Source organism: Perognathus longimembris, chromosome 5 (assembly GCF_023159225.1).
Source record: "Perognathus longimembris pacificus isolate PPM17 chromosome 5, ASM2315922v1, whole genome shotgun sequence".
Taxonomy (NCBI): domain Eukaryota; kingdom Metazoa; phylum Chordata; class Mammalia; order Rodentia; family Heteromyidae; genus Perognathus; species Perognathus longimembris.
In genome coordinates, this window is record NC_063165.1 from 82,989,362 (window position 1) to 83,014,552 (window position 25,191).

The 25,191-nt window shown below is 54.0% G+C and overlaps 1 protein-coding gene across 3 annotated transcripts in view; it reads left to right on the forward strand.

The window, feature by feature from the left end:
- The first annotated feature begins 224 nt into the window (after positions 1–224).
- The window catches only part of LOC125352045 (1-phosphatidylinositol 4,5-bisphosphate phosphodiesterase eta-1-like), an 89,468-nt gene continuing 64,501 nt past the window's right edge, over positions 225–25,191 (forward strand). For 2 of the 3 annotated variants that reach the window (XM_048347230.1, XM_048347231.1), the window contains exons 1-2: positions 6,589–6,731; positions 12,532–12,656. In XM_048347230.1, the coding sequence (XP_048203187.1) occupies positions 12,578–12,656 (79 nt within the window). In that variant the 5' untranslated portion in view covers positions 6,589–6,731; positions 12,532–12,577. Of the gene's footprint in view, positions 349–6,588; positions 6,732–12,531; positions 12,657–25,191 lie in introns of those variants that run through there. The other variant, XM_048347232.1, reaches the window with a different exon arrangement.

Sequence of the window (25,191 nt, forward strand, 5' to 3'; positions counted from 1 at the left end):
GGAGGGGTGCGGTCGGGGGTCCCCGTCCCCCAGGGCGCGCGGAGGGGTGCGGGCGGGGGTCGCCGTCCAGGCCTGGCGCCCGGCCGGCCCGCGGGGGCGGCCTCCAGTCCGCGGTGGTCCAGTCCCTGGTTTCCGGGGAGCCGCGGGGCGGGGCCGGGGGCGGGGAGCCGGGGATTTGAATGCGCGGCCGGCGGCTGCCCGGCTCTTCCCAGCGCCGCAGTCCGGCCGGCCCCGGGGACCCGAACCCGGAGCGCGCGCTCGCCGCCGGCGCGGCCCGGAGGTCACGGCGGACCCCGGCTCTGGGGACGAGGACTCGGGGGTGCCGAGTCGCCGGGGGCTGGACCTGAGGTCGGTGCTGGCGGGAGAGGGTCGGGAGGGAGCGGCGGGGAGGGGTGTGCAGGGGAGGGGTGTGCAGGGGAGGGGTGCGGGGAGGGGGCGCGTGCGGGGAGCCGTGGGGACCGGGCCGCCGGAGCCCGCTCGCGGCTCTGGGGAGCAGGTGGCCGCGGCCCGGGCGGCCTGGGGGTCCCCGCAGTGTGCGCCCTTGGGTTGGCGTGTCTGCGAAAGTTGTGCTCCGGGGGAGGCCGGGTGGGCGCAGCGCCGCGGCCCGGGGCCCTGGAGCTCGGACCGCCGCGCACCCCCGAGGGCTGCGGGCTCCGCGGGGTCCACGCACCGGCGGGGCGCGCTCCGCTCCCGGCCCGGCCCGGAGACCGGCTCCCGGGGAGGCGTGGGGGGCGGGGCGGCGCGCTGCGCCTGCGCCGTTCCCACGGCAACGGCGCCGCCGCGGCGAGGGGGTGGGGGTGGGTTGGCCGGGGCGCGGCACCTGCAGAGCCCGCGTCTTCTCTCCGCTGCCCTCTGCCCTCTGCCCTCTGCCCCTTCCCTCCCCCGCCTCCACTTTTCCTGGACTGGTGGTTCTGCTTGTAGCGTGTAGTCCATTTACGATCCCATTTGAGTGTGTGTGTGTGAGCATGTGTGTGTGTGTGCGCATGTGTGTATATGTGTGAGCATGTGTGTGTGTGTGCGTGTGTGTATGTGTGTATATGTGTGAGCATGTGTGTATTTGTGTGTGAGCATGTGTATGTGCATGTGTGTATGTGTGAGCATGTGTGTATGTGTGTATATGTGCGAGCATGTGTGTATGTGTGTGTGAGCATGTGTATGTGCATGTGTGTATGTGTGAGCATGTGTGTATGTGTGTGAGCATGTGTGTATATGTGTGTATATGTGTGTGCCCGCGCGTGTGTTTGGGTCCTGGGGCCTGAACTGCCCCTGAGCTTTTGGCGTGCGTTGGAGAGTGTCACAGACCTAACTGCCCCGGCTGGCTTCAAACCCAGATGCCCCAGCTTTCAGACTCTGGAGTAGCTGGGATTAACAGACGTGAGCCACCGGCACCAGGCTGCTTTTTGTTTTTATTTACTTATTTTTAAACCTCAGGAGTTCCGTAGCAAAGTCGGAAGTAACTACATGCAAAGCAGAACAAAATCCAAACCTTGTCGTCCCTGTCCCCTGTTACCATTGGATCGCTGGGGGAAATGGTGAGACGCTGCTTAAGGGAGCATTCGTTGAGGTTCTGAGTAAAACGGAGGCAAATGAAACACTGGTGTTTTCAGAAGCATGGCACACAGAGATGCTGGTCCCAAGCGTGGGCATGCGTCCTGGGCTGACACCAGCCAGCTCCAAGAGGACCCCAGCAAAAAGCTAGGAATCCAGACAAAGGCTCTCCCCAAAGAGCCCTCGACTGAACAGCCTTTATCTCATCCTGGGTTCATATCTTCTGCAGAGTCAGTGTTCTAGAAGCTTCATAACAGACCAGTTTTCTTCCTTCCTTCCTTCCTTTCTTTCTTTCTTTCTTTCTTTCTTTCTTTCTTTCTTTCTTTCTTTCTTTCTTTCTTTCTTTCTTTCTTTCTTTCTTTCTTCTTTTCTTCTTTCTTCATTCCTTCCGTCCTTCCTTTCTTTCCCTCCCTCCCTCCCTCCCCCTCCTTCCCTCCCCCTCCTTCCCTCCCTCCCTCCCTTCTTTCTTTCTTTTTGTTGGTCATGGGGCTTGAACTCTGGGCCTGGGCGCTGTCCCCGAGCTCTTCAGCTCAAGGCTAGCACTCTTACCACGTTGAGCCACAGCACCACTTCTGGTTTTCTGGTGGTTCACTGGAGATAAGACTCTCACGGACTTTCCTGCCAGGCTGGCTTTGAACCGAGATCCTCAGATCTCAGCCTCCCGAGTGGCTAGGGTTACAGGTGTGAGCTACCGGAGCTCGGCCATACCCATGTTCATAAGCCATCTGTACCAAAATCAATCTCATGAAAACTGTGAGCCTTGGCAGGTCCATGCCCTGTCCGATCCACCTGTGCACACCCAGGGCAGCGTGCCCGTGGCTTGTGCAGGGGTGGATAGGGGGAGTGTATGTGGGGGTGGGGGTAGTGGGAGCATATTTGAAATGAAGTAACTTTTCCTGGGAGGAAGTGCAGCCTCGGAGGGCGTAGCAGGATGATTCTGACTTTGCTTTGGTGCAGTTCTGCCAGCGTTTACTCGTAGCAAGTCCGAGATGACTTCATTTCTTGTCATCAGCCGATGTGGGCAAATACAACCAGCCCGTTCCTTTTCAAATCACTGGTGGACACCGGTTCCTCTCCCCTCCGTCAGGGATTGCCGCGGCATTGTTCCGTCGACCTAGCTCACGTAGTTTCAGAAGTCCATCTGAGTTTCTCTGTTTTTCTTTTGAACAATCAGAGCACCTTAATTTTCAGGTTCAGGCAGTTGGTGACCCTGTCTGGCGGCCTGGCCTGCCCTGCGGCGGGCTTGGGTTTTCTGATTCCCAGGGCCAAGGCTCTGGGCTGAGGCGGGGGGAGGGGCTGGAGCAGACAAAGGAGGGGACGCCGGTGGGCACCGCCTGCACTGATAGCCTCACCAGATCCACAGCAAAACGCCACTGCCTCTCTTGCCACCTTCCCACTGCATCCATTCCCATCGTGTGGACTTAAAGAGCCCCCCTTCTGCACAATTCCAGGGGTAGAAACGGAAACGTAAAGCACGAAGGTGCTTTGTGTTAAGGTGCCCTCGTGTAAGATGTTGTGCAAATGGGTTTTATGTTTTGGTGATGGTGGTGGTGATGGGGTACTGCCAGTTTGAACACCAGCCCTTGCTAGACAGGCATCCAATCATTGAGCCACCCTCCCAGACCTAACCTCTGAAAACTCTCAATGAAATAGTTTGTATCTATTTATCCAGTCAACAAATATTGAGAACTTACATGTCAGGCGAGAAGAGCAATCCTGCCTTCAATGAGTTAAGAGTCGGAGTTTGTGAAATTATTCTAATGCTGCTTCACATTTTGAGGGAGCTCTTCCTCCTCTTCCTTCTCCTCCTCCTGTCCTCTTCTTCCTCTTTCCCTCCGCCTCCTCGTCCTCCTCGTCCTCTTCCTTCTCCTCTCCCGGGTCCCCCATGTGCTAGGCAGAAGCTCTACCATGGAGCCTCCCGCCTTTGGTACTCTTTAGAGAAAAATGGACGCGGTGCTTATTAGACTTCTCGCTTGAGAGACATGCTTAAACTTGGATTCAAGAGCATCGTCTCTGAGCAAGTCAGTCGGAACCATGTGTAGGCTGAGAAGCACTGCGGGCCCCGTGGGTGGACAGTTTGCTCACACAGACTTGTTCTCGGGGCTGTGGTGAGCTGGGAGCCTTCCTCCCAGGAGTCCGGCACGCACACGTGCGCGTGGGTGACTGCGGGCTCCTCTGCTTTGTCGGCTGTTTATGCCACAGTGACTCTCCTGCCACTTCCCCTCTGAGAAGAAAGAGCCCGCCGGTCGTGCTTCGGCGGTCAACGCTGTGCTTTCTCCGGGATGAAAAGGGATGTGCATTCAGAACTGCGGCCCGAAGAAAGGAACCCGGTAGAACCCGTGTGCATCTTGACTTTGGAGCCAGAGTAATTTCTAGGCACTTTGGGTAGTGAGTTTAGACTGCGGAAATGCGTTACAGTTGTTACAGACCTCCGGTTTCTATGTCTGGGAGACATTCTTCTCTTTTTCCTTTCTGGGATGCAGAGGGTTGGGGAGGCGGTGGCCCTCTTTCTTTCGTCGTCAGAGGAGCCTGAAGAGCGCCTCACTTGTTGCTCTTTGTCCAGGACCTGGGGCTGGGCTGCGGGGCCTGGGCAGTGTGCTTGCCGCAGCAGGTCGGCCCTGGGGAAGGCATCGGGCCGCCCCTCCAGGGGGGCCCCTTCCCAGGCCGGCTCTGGTCACGAGGAAAATCGTTTAGACACACTTCGGTGGACACTCACATCGCGTTGACACCCGTGACCCTTTTTGTGTTAGGAGGAGATCTGGTTCTGCCGCGGCGAGGGTGTGCCAAATCAGATATGCGTGCTGGCCACTCGGGGAGGAGTTTCCACAGCTTCACCTTTCGATGCTCAAGGTGCCTTATGGGAAAGGGGGTGGGAGGTGGCTGCCCGGGCTCAGGGCAGAGATCAAGATGCTCTTCCCAGCTCTGCTCGGGTGCAAGTCACTGAGCGCCTGCGCCGACTGTATGCACTGTCCTGTACCACACAGAGAGAGAGAGAGAGCCAGGTCTGCTTATTTATTATGTAAATTAGTAAACCAGGGCTCGTGGCTACACAATGATTGTTGTAAAAGATCATACACAGCTGGGCGCCCGTGGCTCACCTCTGTAATCCTAGCTACTCAGGAGGCTGAGAGCTGAGGGTCGCAAGTCCGGTCCATGCAGGAAGGTGTCCGTGAGACTCTCCATTTCTAATCAGCCACCAGAAAACTGCGTGGCGCTGTGTACGCAGTAGCACCTGTGGTAGAGCGCCAGCCTTCAGTGCCGCAAGCTCACGGACAGCGCTCCGTCCCCGAGTTCAAGCCCCAAGGCTGACAAAGTAAGAGGTGAATGCACCTGGATGAAGATGCCAGGTGCCTGGTTCCACTTGCACAGGGTGTGTGTGTGTGTGTGCACGTGCAAATGAGCCTGCCCCAGGTCATACACACCCTGGACCGCTAGTGATCCCGTTTGCTCGCTCCGTGGGTGTGCACGTGCCACGAGCCTGTCCCAGGTAATGCAAGGTCGTGCAAGTGCAAATGAACCTGCCTCCGGTGACACACACACCTTAGACCTCGTGGCCAGAGGAAGCCCGGCATGAGTAAGATCAAATACGAGAAGGGATGGTTTTTCTGGAACTCTCCAGCCTAGTAAGTGTCTTCAAGGGTTCTGCAAGAAAAGAAAGGAGTGGACATCTATGTCTAACGTGTGGCTACAGGTTTCCTGTGTGTCTCACCACAGCCCACCACAATGAAAAGAGACAGGAATTATGAGCCTGTGTTACTGAAGAGGCTCAGAGAAAACTGCCTTCCTTCTTTTCCCTCCTTCCTTCTTCCTTTCCTTCCTTCCTTCCTCGCCCCCTTCTTCCTTCCTCCCTTGCTTCTTGTGTGTATGTGGCAGTCCTAGGGCTTGAACTCAGGGCCTGGGTGCTGTCCCTGAGCTTTTTGGCTGGTGCTCTATCACTTGAGGCACACTTGCCCTTGCAGCTGTTTGCTAGCTGTTTACTCGAAGATAAGAGTCTCAGGACTTTCCACTTCACTGGCTTAGAACATTGACCCTTAGATCTCAGCCTCCAGAGTGGCTAGAGTTTTAGGTGAGGCCACTGGTGCCAGGCAGAAGTTTGTTTCTTGTCCAGGATCTCATTCAGCGCAGACCGGACATGAGATTTGAACTGAGGTCTGCCCGTCTCTGTGTTCTAGTCTAGCCCGCCATGTTACCACTGGGGGATGCAAGACTGAGTTTACAAAAATGAGTAGGTTGGGCTGGGAAGGTGGCTTAGAGGTAGAGTGCTCGCCTTGCATGCACGAATCCCTGGTTTCGATTCCTCAGCACCACAGAAACAGAAATAAGCTGGAAGTGGCGCTGTAGCTCAAGTGGTAGTGTGCTAGCTTTGAGCAAAAAAAGGAAGCCAGGAACAGTGCTCAGGCTTTGAATCCAAGCCCCAGGACTGGCAAAACAAACAACAACAACAACAACAAAAAACCCCAAAAATGACTAGGTTGGTTTTTATTTTCAAATTTCTCCCATTATGCTAAATGCCGAGGGATGGACATATTTTCAACCTGCTGGTGAGGAGTGGAGAAGCTGGTGGATAACCGTGGGACGTGGAGAGGCTGGCGGGGCGTGGAGAGGCTGTTTTGCCTTGGGGGGGTCTGGAGGTGATTAATCGAGGCCTGGCTCCTTGGAAACACTGGAGATGGTGTGCGCGCGGTTTCGCGTGCTTGCCTCTGCCCCACCGGCCCTCTGGTCACTTCGCCACCTGGCTCTGTGGGTGGAGCGGGCCGCGGTTTCCACGCCTGGCTTCTCCACGTCTGGCAAGCGCCTGGTTTTGTCGCACAAGCTCGGCCCGCTTGCTTCGTGGGAGACGGCCGCTGGAAGGGCCTGGCAGAGGCCTGCGCACCCCTCTCCTGGCTCTTCTTCCCTCTGGCTGACTCCGGGGTGCAGGGAACACCTGTGGCTTGGACACAGGAAGACCTGGTTCAGGGCTGGAGCAGCTGAGTCACTGATTAACCCTGGAAGGTGCTCAAGCCTTTTTTCCAAGCCGCCTTCACTTCCTTCTCTGGGAGACTCGGGCCTTCCAACTCAGCCCCACTTTGCCCTTCCGCCTTCCCCCCTCCTCCTCCTGACCTCGGGACACACCTGCCCCCAGCGCTACCAGAACCTCTGCAAACTGGGTTTGCCGGGCGCCAGACTCCTGGGCCACACGCCAAGTGAGTTGACGCTGGTGATTGGCTGCGTGCTGTGCAGTTTCTCAGACTGACTTGTGCTTGCCTAATGCTTCCTTCCTGACATCTAGCGAGGCCAGAGAGATTGAAAGGAGAAGTCGCGGTTTCCAAGCGGATCCCTTTACAGAGGGATTTACCGGCATGCCAAGTTCCTTTGATTTTTCGTTTCTATTTAAACATGGTGGGTTTCGTATAAGCAGAGCTGTGAACAAGTCTGTCCGGTGCATGTGCAGCCATTCTAGAAGAAAACATATATTGACTCTTCTGAAGCTAGAGACCAGAGGTAAATTATTCTCTATCGGATGCATACCCTTTGATGACCTCTGGATTTTGAAACTTTTCACTTAATACGTAAGATGAAACATAAGAATTTCAATAATGGGCTGGGGATATAGCCTAGTGGCAAGAGTGCCTGCCTCGGATACACGAGGCCCTAGGTTCGATTCCCCAGCACCACATATGCAGAAAACGGCCAGAAGCGGCGCTGTGGCTCAAGTGCAGAGTGCTAGCCTTGAGCGGGAAGAAGCCAGGGACAGTGCTCAGGCCCTGAGTCCAAGGCCCAGGACTGGCCAAAAAAAAAAAAAAAAAAGAATTTCAATAATGCAGGGAGAACAAGCCCCGCCCTCCCAGCTCCCAGGCACAGAGTTAAGGCCTGGAGGTGGGGTTAAGGGAAACGCAAAGCAATTCTCTGTCTTCCCAACCATCCCAGGCAGTGATTTCTGAAGCCAGTGCAGTCTGGATTTCCTGAAGGGGCCGGGAGTTGGTGCAGTTTTCAGATATTCCTTCCTTCCTCACCAAGCCTCCTGATTGGTTCCTGCCAGACCCAGTGGCCAATGAGAGCAGACTCCTGCATGGAGGAAGGCCAGTGCTGTGTTCAGCTCCCGCCTTCCTGTGCCTTCTGCTCCGGTCTGTTGGGGTCCACTGCCCACAGGCAGTCCTGTCGTTCCTGTGCTCTCTAGACAGTCCCTGAATGCAAGCGTCAGGGAGATCTCAGCAGCAGGGAAAAAGACGTTGAATGCAATGTTCCGTTTGGAACCCGGCCTTTCTCCTGTTAGACAGGTTGTGAATTGCAAGTATTTTTTCTCTGTTTACTGGGTAAATCATTAAAACATGGTCTTGGAAGAGAGTGAACGCAAACTGTACCAACTTATTGTTCATTTGTCAAGAGAGGGATGGGAAATCTATTGAGTGTCCAAGTTTCAGTCGGAGGCAGAAACGCAAAGTCAGAAGCAATTCTTAGCGCAAGAACATGGAAAGTAATGTGTTGTCTTACGGAGTTCTTATTGTCAGGTTAACTTGTATAATTTGGGAAGAAATAACTGAATAGATCATACATTCCCCACAGTTACAGATTTTAAAAAAACATGTCTTTTCATCCTCCTCCTCCCCCTCCTCCTCCTCCCCTCCCCCTCCCTCTTCTTCTTCCTCCTCCCCCTCCCCTCCCCCCTCCTTTTCTGAAGTAGGGCCTCTAGAATAATGGGATTACATGGTCGAGAAGATATTATGTGAAAAGTACAGACTACACATAGAACATTTATGAGACCTGTCATGCAAGTCTTAATGACCAGTTTTTTTTTGGCCAGTCCTGGGCCTTGGACTCAGGGCCTGGGCACTGTCCCTGGCTTCCTTTTGCTCAAGGCTAGTACTCTGCCACTTGAGCCACAGCGCCACTTCTGGCCGTTTTCTGTATATATGGTGCTGGGGAATTGAACCCAGGGCCTCATGTATACGAGGCAAGCTCTCTTGCCACTAGGCCATATCCCCAGCCCCTTAATGACCAGTTTTTCAAGGAAACGTTAATTTCAGTCGTCCCAGTTCTCCCAGGGGACAGAGAAACTGTGACAGCCTCAGGACAAAACATCTGGAAATCACCGCTGGTCTCCTTGAGGAGCATGCGTGTAAATCCCTCGCACCAACTTCAGGGACGTGCGATGGAGGTCGTAGGTTATGATGAGCCCGAGTTTGCCTGGAAATGGGCTTGGCATTGGACATTTCCCATCAGTCGAGAAGAGGAGAAACAGCAGTAGGCAGAAAATGTCACCGTCTTGTTTTGTTTTGTTGGCGGTACTGGGAATTGAACTTAGGGCCTGGTGGTTAAATGCTCTATCATTTAGGTCATGCCCCCCAGTCATTTTGCTTTTATTATCTGTATATTTGTCCGAGAACAAGGCTTGCACGCTTGATCTGATGCGTTCGCTCATGGGCTGGAGCTCTGCCACCCGAGCCAGGCCTCCAGCCCCCACTTTTGCTTTTAGTTTGTTTTCAGATAGAGTCTTGCCCTAACTTTGCCTGGGATCCTTTAACTGCCACCTCCTGAATAGCAGGTAGGTATGTGCCATAAAATGTTTCATATCAAATCATATAAAAAGTTTGCAGGCTGGGAATGTGGCTTGGTGGTAGAGTGCTTGCCTAGCATGCATAAGGCCCTGGGTTCAATTCCTCAGTACCACATACACAGAAGAAGCCAGAAATGGCACTGTGGTAGAGTGCTAGCTTTGAGCCAAAGAAGCTCAGGGCCAGTGCCCAGGCCCTGAGTTCAAGCCCCAGGACTGGCAAAAAAAAAAAAAGAAAGAAAAAAAATAAATGTTTACAAAGTTGGAACTGCAGGGAGCTTTCTAACATAAGAACAGGAATTTACAAATATGGCACAGCAAAGATTAAATGTCTTTTTGTTTAGATTGATGCAATGATATATTTAAGTTCTATGCAATATTATATTCATAATTATCGTCGCCTGTTTCTTGAACACTTGCCTATGCTCATTTGTAAACCCTGTGCAAACAAGAGTATTCATATATGCTTAGCAATCACTGCTGATCCCAAATGGGGCAGTCAGTCTTTTCATTTTTCTGTCATAAAACCACGCTACAGTGGGGCTGGGATGTAGCTCAGTGGCAAAGCGCTTGCCTAGCAAGTGCAATGTCCCGGGTTTGATCCCTAGTACCAAAAAAGAAAAGACAAAAAAAAATACAGTTAAAAAAATGCCACAGGGAATATCTTTGTGCTTTCGTTTTGATCTGTGTCTTTATTTTATTTTATTTTTGCTATATTTCCAGAAAAGATGAATTATTAGATCAAAAGATAGGGTCTCCTTTCAAGCTGGGGCTCCCTAAAGCCAGCCCCTTCCTGGGCAGTATCTGAGTCTTTGGAGGTTGATTGAACCTCATTGTCCCAGTGGCTCAGAGTGATTTCAGCTCGCCGTCTCTTTAAAGAAAAGAGAACACGCCAGGAACTTGGGGTTTACTGTGAGCCTTAAAACTGAACAAAGTACCCTTTTATTTATTCCCCTTTGTGTGGGTTGCTGGGAGGGGTTGGGCTGTGGAATTAGGCAGAGCACTGTAACCAGGGCCTTGGTGGAGCTTAGAAGCTGGGGTCGATGGGGAGGGGGAGGGGAGGGGAGGGGAGGGGAGGGGGGAGGGGAGGGGAGGGGAGTGGGTGACCTCAGGCTGGGTGGCCTGGGCCCAGCATGGGGGGGGTGGGCTGGGCCCTGGGCCCAGGAAGCAGTACCCCGCCTCTCCCCCCCCCCCCCCCCCCCCCGCTCTGGGTGATTCTCTGGGTAAATTCTCTCCTCTTGATGAAATCAGTTGGGAAAGCCTGAGCGGCAGAGCTTGGATGAGATCTTCGCTTCTTGGGGGGATTCCGAGAGGGAGGTGCGGGAGAGGTTTAGACGTTTCCTAAGCCCGCCTGTTCCTAGGGGCTGATGGGTTTACGAGCCGAGCTGTCGGCGGTGATTAGCTTTGCCTTTCATCTCCAGTGAGGTTCCGAGAGGAGAAATCAGCATTTCCCTTTATAAATTGCTCCTGGAGAGTCCTGTTAATTATGTCGTTTTTCAGGGTTGTTTGAGTGTATAATTGCAGATGGACCCATTGGGTCGCCTACCCTTCCCTGCTAACAGGGTGCAGGGAGGTGGGGGGGCCGGGCCCGGCCCGGGCTCTGGGGTCCATGCTCCCCGCCAGGCCCGCTTCCTGTGTGGAAGAGGCAGGGCTGTGGGCCCCCCTGAGAGCGGAGGGTCTTCCCCCTTCTCCCTTGGGCTGTCCATGACTAGAAGCAAGGGCCCAGTAAGGCGCTGGGCGCGGGGGGCTCACACCTGCTGTCCTAGCTACTCAGGAGCCCGAGGATCGGGGTTCCGTGCCAGCGCAGGCTGGGAAGCCCATGAGACGCTGACCTCCGAGGAACCACCACAAAGCTGGAAGTGGAGCTGTGGCTCAGGTGGTAGAGCACTAGCGTTGAATAGAAAAAGCTCAGGGACAGCTCTCAAGCTCCTAGTTCAAGACTCAGGACCGCCTTTTTTTTTTTTTTTTAGGGAAAAATATCATAACAAAAACCACAAAATGAAGTTGGTAAGGGAAGTGGTCATACGTAGAGGTAGGGATCTGTATTATAAATAATATCTATCTATCTACGTGTGTGTGTGTGTGTGTGTGTGTGTGTGTGTGTGTGTGTGTGTGTGTCCTGGTGCTCCCTGTGCTTGGAAAAAGGAATTCTTTATGAATGTAGAGGGCTCCACACAGGAAAAGTGCTAGAAGGAGACACACTGAACAGAGAGGGACGTGCGTTGAGGGAGGAGCAGACTTCCTCGAAAGGAAAAAGGCCAAATCTCAATACAGTCTGAGGTTTGAAGTCTGTTTAAAGACAGGTTCTTGGGGGGCCTGGCTGAGGCCCTGGCTCTGGAGGGCAGGGGTAGGGGGGCTGGCTGGGGCCCTGGATCTGGAGGTGGGGGCTGGCTGGAGCCCTGGATCTGGAGTGGGGGCTGGCTGGGGCCTTGATCTGGAGGGGGGCCCTGGCTTTGAGTCCCGCACAACAGCGGTGGGGGAGGAGGCACCGGTCCGAGCATCTGCTTTCTGAGTTCTCCCTGCAGCCACTGATCTCTGTGGATGGAGGCGGGAGCCCTAGCGGGTGTTGCTGGTTCCGTGTGCGGGAGCCCGGCCCGGCTTAGCCTCCGTCGACCTGTCTGCCAGCCTGTGTCCTGGCCGGTGCCCGTGGTCCCATACACACCTTCGAGGGGCCCGCCTGTGGCCCGGAGCTTTGTCACGGAGTGGCGGGGACGTGCCGATCATGCCCAGCCTCCGGGCCCCGGGAGTGGCGCCCACAGCCCACGCATGAGTGGGGAACGGTGGCTTCCCGGGCAGTCGCCAGGCGGCACTGTGTGGGGCCGGACACCCCAGTGCGCACTTCCTTCCCTGGCCAGCGCTCCCCGGAGGCCAGTGGGAAGTGCCGGGGCGGGGGCCCGTGTCTGGAGATGGGGTGGCTGCGTGCAGTGTGTGAGTGTGTACAGGTGTGTGAGCACCTTGTGTAAGCATGTGTACTGTGTGTGCATGCATGTGTGTATATGCATGTACGCATGCGCGTGTGCTGGTGTTGGTGGGCATGTTTGTGTGCTTGTGTATACTGTGCCTATAGGCATATGTGTATGCACATGACCCTAGGTGTCCAGGCAGGTGCACATACATAGGTACACACACATACCTATATACACACGCATCTCTGTGTGAAAGCATGTGAGTGTGTGAATACTGAGGTGTCCGCGTATGCAGATCAGTGTCTGCATACGTGCGCATGCGTGTCTGTGTGTACATTTGTGTATTGCCACCCACACCAGGCTACTCCGGGTGTATTGGCCGTGTGGGCATGTGTGGGATGCATGTGTATGTGTGCCAGTGCGTGGACGTGTGTGCACATGCGTGTACGTGTGTGTGCTGCTTCCTGTGCAGGCCCCTTCTGGCGCGCATCGGTGGTAGGCTGTGTGTCGCCCTGCCTTCACTTCTGCCCCTTTCTCCCTTGGCAGGGCAGCCTGGTGACCTGGCGTGGGCTGAGCCGGCCGTCCCGCAACGATGACCTACTGGAAGCTGGAGGAGAGGAGCCGCGTGCAGTACCGCAGGCATTTCCTGGTGGACAACAGCGTGTTTCACGGTGAGCGCCTGCTTGCGGACGGATGGGGTGGCCTCTTTCGTTTTGTTCCTGACAGCGCCTTTATTCTGGCATTCTGGAGGCAATATGGTGTCCTCGCTGGGTTGAACAAGAAGCCTGGGTTCATTTGTTTATGATTAATTACCTAAGGAGTCCCTTCGGTTTCTAGTAGGAGCCGCGCAGTTGTCATGGCCCCTCTGCCTTGCAGGGAGGTTTCTTTTCTTTTCTTTTTTATATCTTGATTCTTTTTTTTTTTTTTAATTGTAAAGGTGATGTACAGAGGTGTTATAGTTACATAAGTAATGGTAATGGTAATAAGTAAGGTAATATCACATTTCTTTTAGAACAGTGTTACCCCCTCCCTCATTTTCTCTCTTTTCCCTCCCCTGGATTCCCCTCCACCCGCCAAGCTGTAAAGTTTATTTCCAACATAGTGTCTAGTTCATATGGCTGTTGTATTGGTTTACCCTTTGTCACGCTGTTTCTGTGATTTCCCTTCCCTTCCCCAAATCAGACAAACTTATATAAAAGACAAAGAATACAGAAATCACAAACAGTGACCACAGGAATAAACCAGAGGAGAGAGAGAAAAATACGAATGACAAAAGAAATAATTGCAAATAGTACACTTAAAAAAAAAAAAGGAAAAAAAGAAAAGACAGCCACAAAACAACCCCTCATTTCCATATCGTGGAGATCATTTCGATTAGCATCATTTTATGTGGTCATATGTACATAGTTATTCAGCTACTGTGAATGTTTGCTAGGACTGTCCTAGGAATATACTAATTATTACCAGTGAGGGAAATCATGGAGCATATGTTTCTTTGGGTCTGGCTTTCTTTACTTAATATGATTTTTTGCAAGTCTTTCCATTTCCTTACGAATGGAGGGGCATTTGGGCTGATTCTATATCTTGGCTATGGTAAATAATGCTGCAATGAACATGGTTGTGCTGGTGACTTTAGTGTGGTCTTGCTTGTGGTCATTTGGGTAAATGCCCAGGAGTGGGGTTACTGGGTCATAGGGGAGCTCTATGTTTAGTCTTTCGAGGAACCTCCACACTGCTTTCCAAAGTGGTTGAACAAGTTTGTACTCCCACCAACAGTAGTAGGGTTCCCTTTTGGCCACATTCCCTCTAGCATCTACCACTATTTGTTTTCTTGATAATGGTGGAATCTCAATGTTGTTTTCATTTGCATTTCGTTTATGGCCAGAGATGGTGAGCACTTCTTCATGTGTCTATTGGCTATTCTCATTTCCTCTCCAGAGAAGTCTCTCTTTAAGTCTTTAGTCCATTTATTAGTGGGGTGGTTGCTTCTTTGAGGATTTGGTTTTTTTTTGGGGGGGGGGTGTTAATTTTTTGAGCTCTAAATATATTTTTGATATGAGGCCCTTGTCTGTTGTATGGCTCGTGAAGATCTTCTCCCAGGCGGTGGGCTTCCTATTTGTCTTTGCAGGGCCGTTTCTGTCTATGCCTTCCCCTTCCCGACTGTAAGAGGCCATGGTGGTCTTGGGTGCTCTTTTGGGCCGGGCTCCTCGTAAGGCATTCTGGGATTTTGTGGTCGCCTGTCTTTGCTTGTCCCTGCCATGATATGTGTCTTCCAGATGGTGAAGGTGCGGGGAGGGGAGGAGGGAGCCCTGTTTTAGACGCTAATGAAAAGAGGTCCCTTCACTTTGAAGGTGGGGCCTCTGGATGGTGCTGTGATAAACTGGGGGGGGGGGGGGCGGGAGGGGGAGGGGGGGGGCGGGAGGGGAGCACACAGGCTCTGGTGGACTGCGGTGGTGTGCTGTGCCATGCAGCCTTTGCTGGGAGCCCCCGAGCCTTGTTCTTGTCTTCTGTCTCACCCAGGGCTTGTTCTGTTAGAAAGTTATCTTGTTCACAAAATGGAGTCTCCTAGACTCAAGTGATTCTCCTGCCTCAGCCTCCTGAGGAGCTGGGACTATCACCTCATGGTAATGAAGGAAACAGGAGCCAGCTCTCACCTGTCTGCAACCCCAGCGGTTCCAGAGCCTGAGCTCTGAGGCTCATGGTTTGAAGTCAGCCAGGGCAGAGAAGCCCATGAGACTCTTGTCTCCAATGAGCCACCAAGAAGCCGGTTGTGGAGCTGTGCGCAAGTCGTGGGGAGCAAATGGAAGTGCGTGCCTCTGAGTTCAAGCCCCAGGACCAGCACAAAGCAGTAACAATCACAACACATTCCACAGGGCGTAGCAGAACTACTTTGATTTTTTTCCTCAAGCTCTAAAGTTCAGACATATGATTACGTTTTGTGTGTGTGTGTGTGTGTGTGTGTGTGTGTGCGTGCGTGTGCTGGTTCTGGGGCTTGAAACTGGCTAGGGCAGTTTCCTTGGGATTCTTTTGCTCAAGACCACTTGAGCTCCACTTCCAGCTATTTGCTTTTTTTTTTGCAATTTATTGGAGATAAGAGCCACGGATTTTTCTTCCCAGCGATCCTCAGATCTCAGCCTCCTGAGTAGCTAGGATTAGAGGCACGAGCCATTGGCACCCGGTTCAGATCTGTTATTAAGAATATCGATGAATAATAGCCCATTATTATTTTTTAGTATTTTAAATTTATCCAGCGAGTTATCCAAGGCGATCATAACTAAAATCAGCTTTAGTATGTTTTAATGGTTTAATACAGTAGGGGGATTCTGCGTGTGAAGCCTGGATAATTCCTTTCGTGAATCTTCGCAATGGTTTCTCATCCCTTTGTTGTGCTTAGGACCTGAGGCACGGGTGGGGGTTCACAGTGGTGATTTGAATTCAGACCCTGCTCTGCCTGGCTCCAGAGTCCCCCCCCCCCCCCCCCCCAGTTTTCTGTCTCTGGGCCCCAATTCCACTGCCATAAAGAAATCAGCACGTGGCAGGGCTAAGTTCTGTTCCGCAGAGTTTGCTGTGATGAGTGGTCAGTGCATGGGCCCCTTCCCCGGAGAAATAAGCACGTGGAGATGACATTTTGAATTTCTTTCCAGTTCTCTCTCAGATGCCTTTGAAGTCTTTCTAGTTACAGTCCCTGCGTCCTGTGAGTTACCTGGCAGCGGCCACAAGAGGGCGGTGTCATCCCGACAAATAGGAGCTGGTTACTTGCGTGCTCTCGGGGATTATTTCTGCAAGGATTTACACAATTTAAGTCCCCCAGATGAATAGGATAGTGTTCCCGCTGCTGTGACGTGTGATTGTGGACGTGCGTGTCTGACACCCCGTGTCGGAGGCAAATGCTGGCTGAAACGGGCACTGAGCTGCTCCTGCCTGCACTCCTAGCTGCTGGAGAGGCTGAGACGGGAAGGATAGAGTTTTGAGGCCAGCCCAGACAGGAAAACTTGAGGTAACAATTCTCAACCGAGAGCGGGGCGTAGTGGCTCACGCCTGTCACCTCAGCTACTCAGGAGGCCGAGATCAGGAGGAGAATCAAGGCTCAAGGCCGGTCTGGTCAGGGAGTTTGTAAGGTCTCACCGCAGCCAGTAGTTGGCCACAATGACACATGCCAGCTACCCGGGGACTGAGACAGGGGATGCACTCAGCTCCAGGTCAGCTGGGTGCACAAGTGAGAGGCATTCCGTCGCAACAGAAGAAGCTGGGATGGTGGTGCGTACCCGGAACCCCAGCTACCGCAGGAAGCCTGAAGTTAGAATGCTGTGGTCCAGGCCCCGGTTTGGACAGGAAGTAAGACCCTGCTCCAGAAACCATCAGCGAGTGTGGGAAAAGCTGGGGGAGGGAGGGAGGGGGGAGGGAGAGGAAGGCTGGTCACACCTGTCATCCTAGCTACTCAGGAGGCTGAGATCTGAGCATCAGGATTCAGAGCCGCCCTGGAGCAGGGAAGTCCATGAGACGTTTATCTCCAGTAAACCATGAAGAAGTCCAAAGGGGAGCTGTGGCTCAGGCGGTAGAGCAGTAGCCTTCAAGCACAAAAGCCCAGAGGCGGTGCCCAGACCCTGAATTCAAGCTCCAAGACCAACACACACACGCACGCGCACACACACACACACACACACATGCATGCATGCATGCGCGCATACACACGCACACAGGAGCTTACTGAACTTGTCGGGAGTCCTGGTGTATTTCCCCCAGGCTTGCTCTGTGGGTAACGTTTGCAGAGGACACAGAGCTGGGGAGGGGGGAGGGGGGAGGGACGTGCCATCAGCGGGTGTTCCGCCCTGGGAGGGTTTTGTAGCCCCCCCCCCAGGAGTGTTCCCACCCCTTTCTTGCTGTATACAGTCAAGTCATTGTGAATAAGAGGAAGAGACCATGTTCCATTCTCAGCAGAAGGGAACCATTTTCCCCGAGGGGCCTTGGGCTTCGTGTTTGCACACGTGGCTGCACGCTTGCACACGGGCCTCTGGGCCCCGCAGGCCCAGGCAGAGGCAGAGCCCCACGGTGCAGGGAAGGCTGGGGCTGGCGTGGCCGCGCTTGGCCGCCGCCTCGCCGTTGTTAATGCGTCCCGTCTGGTGTCCCGTCACCGCTGGTGCTGCGTGCTCATTGCAAACCATTTCCAGCGTGACCCACAGCCCAGAGCAGAAGAGACACCCCGAGGGCAGAGTCTGCTCTGTGCAGAACTGTGGCTGGATTCCATCATTCATTCATTCAAAGTGGGGTGTCTGCTCTGCAAATGTGGGGAGATGTCTGGGGTCCACACCGGATGGGAAAGTGTGCCCGGATCTGGTTCGGAGACGAGGGAAGCCCCCCAGGGACGGCTGCCGTGCAGTCAGAGTGGATGCGTGTGTGCAGAATGGCGCAGTGTGGAATCTTGCCTTAGAGCCTCAGACTCATGAATTCTTCTGATTTGGAAATTACTTACTTTAAAGGAAGATCCTCTCTCTTGGTTGTAGTGAACCACTCTGTTTCTTTCATCAACTGGCGCTCAGCGCCCTTGCGGTTCACACACAGTTTCCCGAGCGCATCGGGCTTTCCGGGCGTTTGAGCTTCTGAATGGAATAGAACTTTCTTGGCTACTTGGGGTTGTGGGTCCAACCCATTGTAGGGACCCCCCCCCCCCCCGCTGCCCCCAGCCTCTGGCCTGGGTGTGGGTGACGGCCGCCTGCTCGCTTTGGAGGAGCGTCTAAAGCCGGAGCCCCTGCCTGGGTGCGAGCAGAAAGGGAGCGGAGGCACCGCGTGAATGTGCTTGCGGGTGCTCAGCCCATGGGGGGCCCCCGGCTCCCCGTGTGTGCAGCGGCAGCCTTACCTGGACCCCCTCTGTCTCCATCCTGCAGCCGGGGACCCAGTGCCTCCCTCCAGCCGCCCCCTTCCCTGGCTCCCAGGTCCCTCCGGGTTGCCATGGCAGCCGGCCCCTCCCCTTGCCACCTGTGCTGCTTCTGCGCGTGGGGCTGTGGGAAGAAGACGAGTGTGGGGCTGCCCTCCCTCCCCACCTTCCCTGCAGCCTCCCCCCGCCCTTGGGAGCTCCCCCAAGCCCTGAGGCTGCATGAAGGTGTGTGTGTGTGTGTGTGTGTACGTACTGGGGCTCGATCTTAGGTCCTCACCCTTTTGCTTGGCTGGTGCTTTACTACTCGAGTTACAGCGCCACTGCCTGCTTTTCCTGGTTAACGGCAGACGAGAGTCTCAGACGTTCCTGCCCAGGCTGGCTTTGAACCCGCGACTCTCAGATCTCAGCCTCCTCATCGGCTAGGATGACGGGCGAGAGCTCTGTGCCCCGCCAAGGCTTCTGTTTGAATGGTGGGAGGGCGTCCTTGTGGCTGGACTTTGTCAAGTTCTTCTTCTTAAACCCGTGGTGCTCCGGGGGCCCAGGCGGACGGAGAGGCCCTGGTTCTCCTATTGCCTGGGCATATCCGTTTTCTAATTCATCAATTCTCACGAAGGAATAGCGTGTTTAATGAAGCCAACCGCTCCCTCTGCTGGGCCAATTCCTCCTGCTTGCGGCCGTGACTTGTTGAGAATCACTTCCCTTCAGACCTGAGTTATACTCCCAGCCTTTGTTCTCTGAGCCACATCTCCATAATTGCGATTAATTTCCATCTCACCCCCGCCGGCTCTGCACCTGAGGCGCGTGCCGTGACGGACAGGAGGTAGGACGTCGCCCCCAGTGGACTCGGCTCTTTCCGGGCACTGTAATTATTTAATTGAGTTATTATACAAAAGATCTAGATTTTACCTTGGGCCACAGTCATCATGATTAGTGATTGCATTTGTAATCACGAAAGCCTCTTATCCCCCATCTAGCAAAACAGAGATGAAATCCGTCAGCTGGTCCTTTTGTACTATATACGTGAAAAACCATCCCCCAGGGCTTGGGTTGTCTTGGTGTGTGTGTGTGTGTGTGTGTGTGTGTGTGTGTTCAGGGCCTACGTGCTGTCCGTGAGCTTTTTGGCTCAAAGCTAGTACCCTGCCACACCTCCACTTGCAGCTGGTTCGTTGGAGATGAGAGTCTCCTGGACTTCCCTTGCTAAGGCTGGCTTCGAATCTCAGGCCTCAGATCTGAACCTCCCTGAGTGGCTGGGATTACAGGTGTGCACACTGGCGCCCGGCCCTGGGGCATGTTTTATTTGAGGGCTCCTTGCACAGCTCATAGGTTTGGGGTTGTTACCAAATGTAGACTGTTGATTTCAAGGGAACATGTCACTTTCAACAGGGTGCCCCCAGCCCGCAGGCTCAGCCCCCTCAGGGCTGCACCCTCTGACCCCACCGCTGCCCTGCAGGTCCTGGACGCCCGCTCCGTCCTCGGCGACATTTCTGTGTCTCGTAGCTCACCGGTGTTTTCTCCCTGGCGGCTCCCGGGTCTTGCAAGTTGGAGGCTCTCCGCAGACTTCTCCTGACGAGGGGACAACTTCTGCATAAGTCCTAGCACCGCGTAACTGCAAAGGAGAGCCACATCTACGGAGAGATAGGGATGTCATTAGCTGTCTATTTCATCGTCTTTAGTGTTCTTGAAAAAGCAATTCTTTCATTTTTTTTCCCCTCCAAGGTCTTTCTTTAACAAAATTAGCCTCGGTAACTATTTCAGGCTCGTTGGCTGTGGATGACAAAGACTAACGAAGCAGAAAATTAAAATCGTTTTTGTGGTTGCTGGTTGTGAGGTTTGAACTCAGGGCCTGGGCGCTGTCCCTGAGATTCTTCCGCTCCAGGCTGGGGCTCTACTGCCTGAGCCACCGCTCCACCTGCAGCTTTCTGGTGGACAGCTGGACATAAGAGCGTTAGGACCGTCCCGCCTGGGAGGCTGTTTTCACGGCGTCTTCTGCCCCTGGCCCGCCTTCCGGAGGGTCCAGCCGCGTTCACGGCACCTGGGGGGAGCCTTCTGCATCGCCACGCTCCGGCAGCGTCACGCGGACGGGGCCCACGCCAGGCAGGTCCCTCCTGAGACCCCCGCGTCGACGTCTTTTTATCCGGATGTGAGTTGGTGAACCCCGACGGTCCCTGCAATGTCCCCATGTCCCGAGCCCCCACCCAGGCCGGCCTGCTTTGCTAGAGCTGACTCTGAGCACCCCACCCCATCTTGGGTTTTCTCTCGACTTACCCGGACGCCTGCCGGTGCCCACCTGTAGGCTTAGAGTGACCGGATCAACCGAGGCCACTCGGAAAACAACCCCCCGAAGAACAGTTTTCTCTTAAAGCCAAGAGTCTTGATGGAGAGATGGATAAATCAGCCACGAGAGCTCCTTTCATACAGGTGATGGGTTGAAGAGGCTCTTCTCTGTTCCGGCAGCAGAGCAAGGTTAAGTACGGGCAAAACCCAGTCCACTTAGGGACGCGGACTCTTGGAACTAGGTAGCAATTACTGTCCGCTGATGCTGCCAAGCCGCTCCGGGCTGGTTTATTTGACAAGGACGTGTGGTGTCCAGGGCACGTCCCACGTCCCAAGAAGATGTAGGGAGACCTCGTGCTGTGGTGATAAGCGGCCTGTGTGAGCCTGTCGTGAGCCTTTCTCAGCCTTCTGTGAGTGGCGTTGGATGGAAGCCTGCGCCTCGCCAGGTCTCCGCTCACAGTGTTGGCGCTCAGCGGTTCCTTTTGGGGAAAGCCAGTCCGTCATGGAGGGCGTAGATGTTACAAGCACCAGGGCTCTGTCCCTGAGCCTTTTTACTCAAGCTTGGCCACAGCTCCACTTCTGGCTCTGTGTGTGTGTGTGTGTGCGCGCGTGTGTGTGCGCGTGCACACGCGTGCATGTGAGCGCACACACACCAGTCTTAGGGCTTGAACTCAGGGCCTGAGTGCTGTCCCTGAGGTTTCATTTGCACAAGGCTGGTGCTCTACCTCTTGAGCCACCGCTCCACGTCTAGCTTTTCGGTGTTAGTTGGAGATAAGAGTCTCACAGGCTTTGCTTCCCGGGCTGGCTTTGAACTGCGGTCCTCAGATCTGAGCCTTCTGAGTAGCTAGGATGACAGGTATCTGCCACCGGTTCCCAGCTAGGTCTCTAACTCTTAACTGGTAGCTTGCTCGGTTGTGGGTCTATACACGCCGACTCGGTCTTACAAGAAGGACATTCTGATGATGTACACCCAGACACCTTTGGAATCGAGATTTCCCAGGAGTGCTGGAGAGAACGCAGCCAGGAAGTGGCTGCCCCCTGGGGTGGAGAGCTTGACCCCTGGGCGGCTGAGGGTGAACCAGATGGGAAAGGATGTCGCCGGCCGGCCTGAGGAGAATGGGGGTGTGTGTGCTTGAACCCCAGGGCTCACGGGGGGGGGGGCGGTCATTTGACGTTGGGGAGAAGGAAATGCAACAGAAGGCGATCGTTAGAAGGGGAATTCTGGGAGTAAAGGAGTTAACGCACAGACCGAGAGACCGGCGGCTTCTGTGTTTACCACAGTCCGTTGCTCGTGAGACGTCTCTGTGTTCTGTCATCTACCTAGCTCTTCCGAAGACAATTCAACTCCAGACAATGCCCTGATACTCTTGAAGGAAAACTGTTCATTCATACACTAGAAACCGACTTTTCCCAGACTCATTCATGCCATTCGCCCCGTCTTCAGGGATGTGATTTAAGAGCAAAACAAAACCAAACCTAGACAGATAGCTCTCACTGCATCGCAGTTTGGCAACTAATCTCGTGCCCTGGGAGCTGGACAACATTCCCATCTTTTCTGTGCTCGTTTCTGTGCTGGTTTTGTGTGTGGACGAAGGGCAGACACCAGGAAACCGTTGGAACGCATGTGTGTCCCCAGACCCTCCCAGAAGTAGGAGAGCAGCGCTCGCGTCCTCACAGATGTGTCCGTGTCGGCTGGAGCGTGTGCGTGTCTTTGTGCGTGGCGGTGTGTGTGCGTGCGTGTGCGTGTGTGTGTGTGTGTGTGCGTGTGCCTGTTCCTCGTCTGCATTCAGCCTGCGTCACTCCAGTGGAAATCAGCTTCTGTCAGTGGACCTGGGGAGGGGCAGGTTCAAGACGGATGCTTCCCAGAAATGAGATGCTGGGGTCTCCTGTGGCTGGGAGCCCCGCGCTGTCTCCTCCCACCGTGGTGCAGCCGCGGCCGCCCGCCCGGCAGACGCTGCAGGTGCCGGCTGGGCTTCCCGCTTCGGGATAAAGTTCTCCAATCCTAGCGCGTGGATTTATCCTCCGTGCCCGGCGAAGCCTGCTCTCCGGAGCGGGTGCCGCGGGGGGGGGGGGCGGCCTGAGCTCAGTTCTCGCAGCCGCTGAGCTCCCCCCCACCCCCACCCCCCCCCCCACCTTCTCCCCCTCTCTTTTGGGAAATGTGTGTCAGAGAGAGGCTTTGCCTTTAGAGAGGAGTCTCGCCGCTCGGGCAGAGCGTCACATTTAATGGCAGGACCTTGAAGTGTACAAAAACTTAAGTCCAGAGAAAGGTAAGACCCAACTGCTGATTTCAGGTAAGTGGAATACGTAGACGTTTCCTGGCGTTCTCTACTTGTGTGTGTGTGTTTGGTTTTCAAGATATATTTACATTTTTGACGGTATCTTGAGGTGTTATATTTCAATAGGAAATGAAGAGGTAGAGTCTGAGTAGATAATCATGCAGATCTTGCTGTTATGAATGTACCATTTTCTGAGTAGATTTTCCTTGAAAATGGGTATATTTATAACAGTAAGAGTCACATGCTACATCATTATCACTGATTGGTGATGTATCGTGTGTGTGCTTGGGGTAGAAGTCAAGGGCACACACATAAACACCTGCAATTTATTGGTCTGACCCTTAAAAGACAGTGGATTTACTGCAAATGCCAGATTCTGTTCACTTGGAATAGGATGGAGCGTGGAATCGTTCTTGGATCGTAAGGGACGTTGCTGCCTGGCCAGGCAGCATAGACGACATGGTGAGAAGTGATTTCCAAACTTGCCTTCACACCGGACGCCGCCTTGCATTTGCGGCTTTCCGTGTGTGCGGACCCAGCGTCACTTTGCCCTGCCGGCTCTGAGAGTCTGGCCGGAGATTTGGGGGTCTGTGGCCGTGGCCCTGGGCTGTCCTGCTGCGCTGTGGATGTTGGCTTTGTGTTCCAACACGTCAGCTCTGCCATGGTTGAGATCTCCTGCGAGGACCTGAGTTGACTGAGCGTGGGGGGCCGGGGGGGGGGGGTGGGAAGAGAAGGTGGAAGTAGGGAGGACTGATAACTGGACCGGCAGAGCAGTCTGTGCGGGAGCTGTGGTTTGCGGAACCTAGGAGAAACCTGATTTGCCTACCACGCTTACAGGCTTGCATGCTCGGTACAGCGTGGAAGTCATGAATGACTTCCCTCACTTTTACAACACGAGATCAGCCTCACGATTGCAGCTCAAAGGAAGCTGCTATTTTTAAGCCTTGGGGAGATTGGCATTCACTTTTCTTGATATAGAAGCCTTCAAAGCAGGTGATGCAAGATGTCTTATTTCAAGGCAGGTGTTTTAATGTACAGATGGTGTTACTAGAATCTTAAAGAACTGGGCACCCATTTGATATCTTACATAATTGGTTTTCTTTGATGTGTTTTCAATTATCCATTTTGTTGAGTAAAAAAATTCCATTTTAGTTTCCAAATGATCAAACATTGCTTAGACAGTAGCAATACCATTTTTTCCCCCCAAGCAATATTTCTTCTGGATTCTAGATCAATTTGGAGAAGAACAGCTTATGAGGAATGTGTGGAATTAGTAGATGCTGAATTTTTGTGAGGTCCGATTTGATTATGAAACATCCACGTTAGGGGCAGTAGTTTCAGTCGACTGGATTGCTCAGTTGGGAAATGCTTGGGGGGAAGCAAAGGAGGAAATCACTGTGAGTCGTGGCACACCTTTAGTCTCGAAGCATACCAAGTGGGAAATGTATGTTTGCTCCTATATTCGTACTTAGGATAGGTCTCAGGAAATTATCATGAATATATAAAATCAGAGCAAGCCTGAAGCGTACCAAGCTGGAGTATTATAACCTTGCTGTGTCGGTGAACCCCCAACTTTGTTTTAGCAACAAGGCACAGTGCTACCTCCCTTTGCTCACAAGGACTGTCATGAGAATTGTTGACGTAGTGTCCTCTGCAATAATTGGTTTGGAAGATGGAGAAGGAGTGTAGGAGCATTAGATGATACAGAAGTAAAGGACTTAGGGTGCATTTCATCTAATTTACCTAGAAGGAGATCGTGTCTGCTCTGCGTACCACTAAAGAACGCTTCGGCGGCACGTGTGGGGCCCTGCCGGTTCCCCCCCGGCTTGAGGTGGCTGGCCCGCCTAAGGAAGGGCAGATGTCACCGTGGGAGCCAGTCCTGGGTTTCTAGAACAGGAGGAAACTAGAGAGAGCAGTCGAAGGATTTCTATCCAAGGAGAACCAGAAGCAGCAGACAGGGAGAGGCTGCGTGCCTGAGCTGGAACAGAGCCGGCCCCCGCCCCCCTCAGTCCCCAGGTCCCGGAGACCAGACCCCCCTCCCCCCGCAACCTGCGTGTTACTTTGCTTCCAGGCAACCTAAAACATTCCGGCATTTGTGATTTTGCTTGTTTTATGCCGCTTTAATTCCAGGTGCACGGCCGCTCTTTGGGGGCGGGGGTGGGGGGGATTGGGTGTGGTTGGAATCGTTGGTTGGGGGGGGGGAGATTGGGTGTGGTTGGAATCGTTGGTCCAGGTCTGGGGCGAGCTTGCAAGGCTCTGGTTGGGGGACATGCAGAAGAACGAAAGCCTTTCCCTCTCCCAAGCCCCTCCTGACGCAGGAAACGCACGTGCTTGTATTCCCGGAGCCCCCGTGAAGAGAGGGGCTCCTTCCACCTTCCAGGGGTTCCCCGAGCAGGGGATCTTCAAAGCCACCCTGAAGGGGCGAGGGGGGTCTCGCTCCCTCGGGCTGGACCTGGGGACTTGGGTTCCCACGCAGACCTGCCCATCCAGGCCGAGGGATTTGGACAGTATTTAAAAAATAAAAATAGAAAAGGCGGCAGCAGGGTTTGAGCCGAGCAGAGAGGAGTCAGATTCGAGTTGTAGGGAGACCTGGGTGGCAGCAGTTTTGAGTGGGGGTGGGGCAGGGGTCCGGGGAGGGTACCGGGGGTGCCGAGTGAGAGGACGGGGGCGGGGGGGGGGGAAGGATGCTTGGGGGTAGTGATGAAGAGAGCAAGAGCGGAGGAGGGTGCTGGGGTACTGAGGAAGGGAATGGGGGGTGGGAAGGTGCTGGGGCACTCAGTGAGG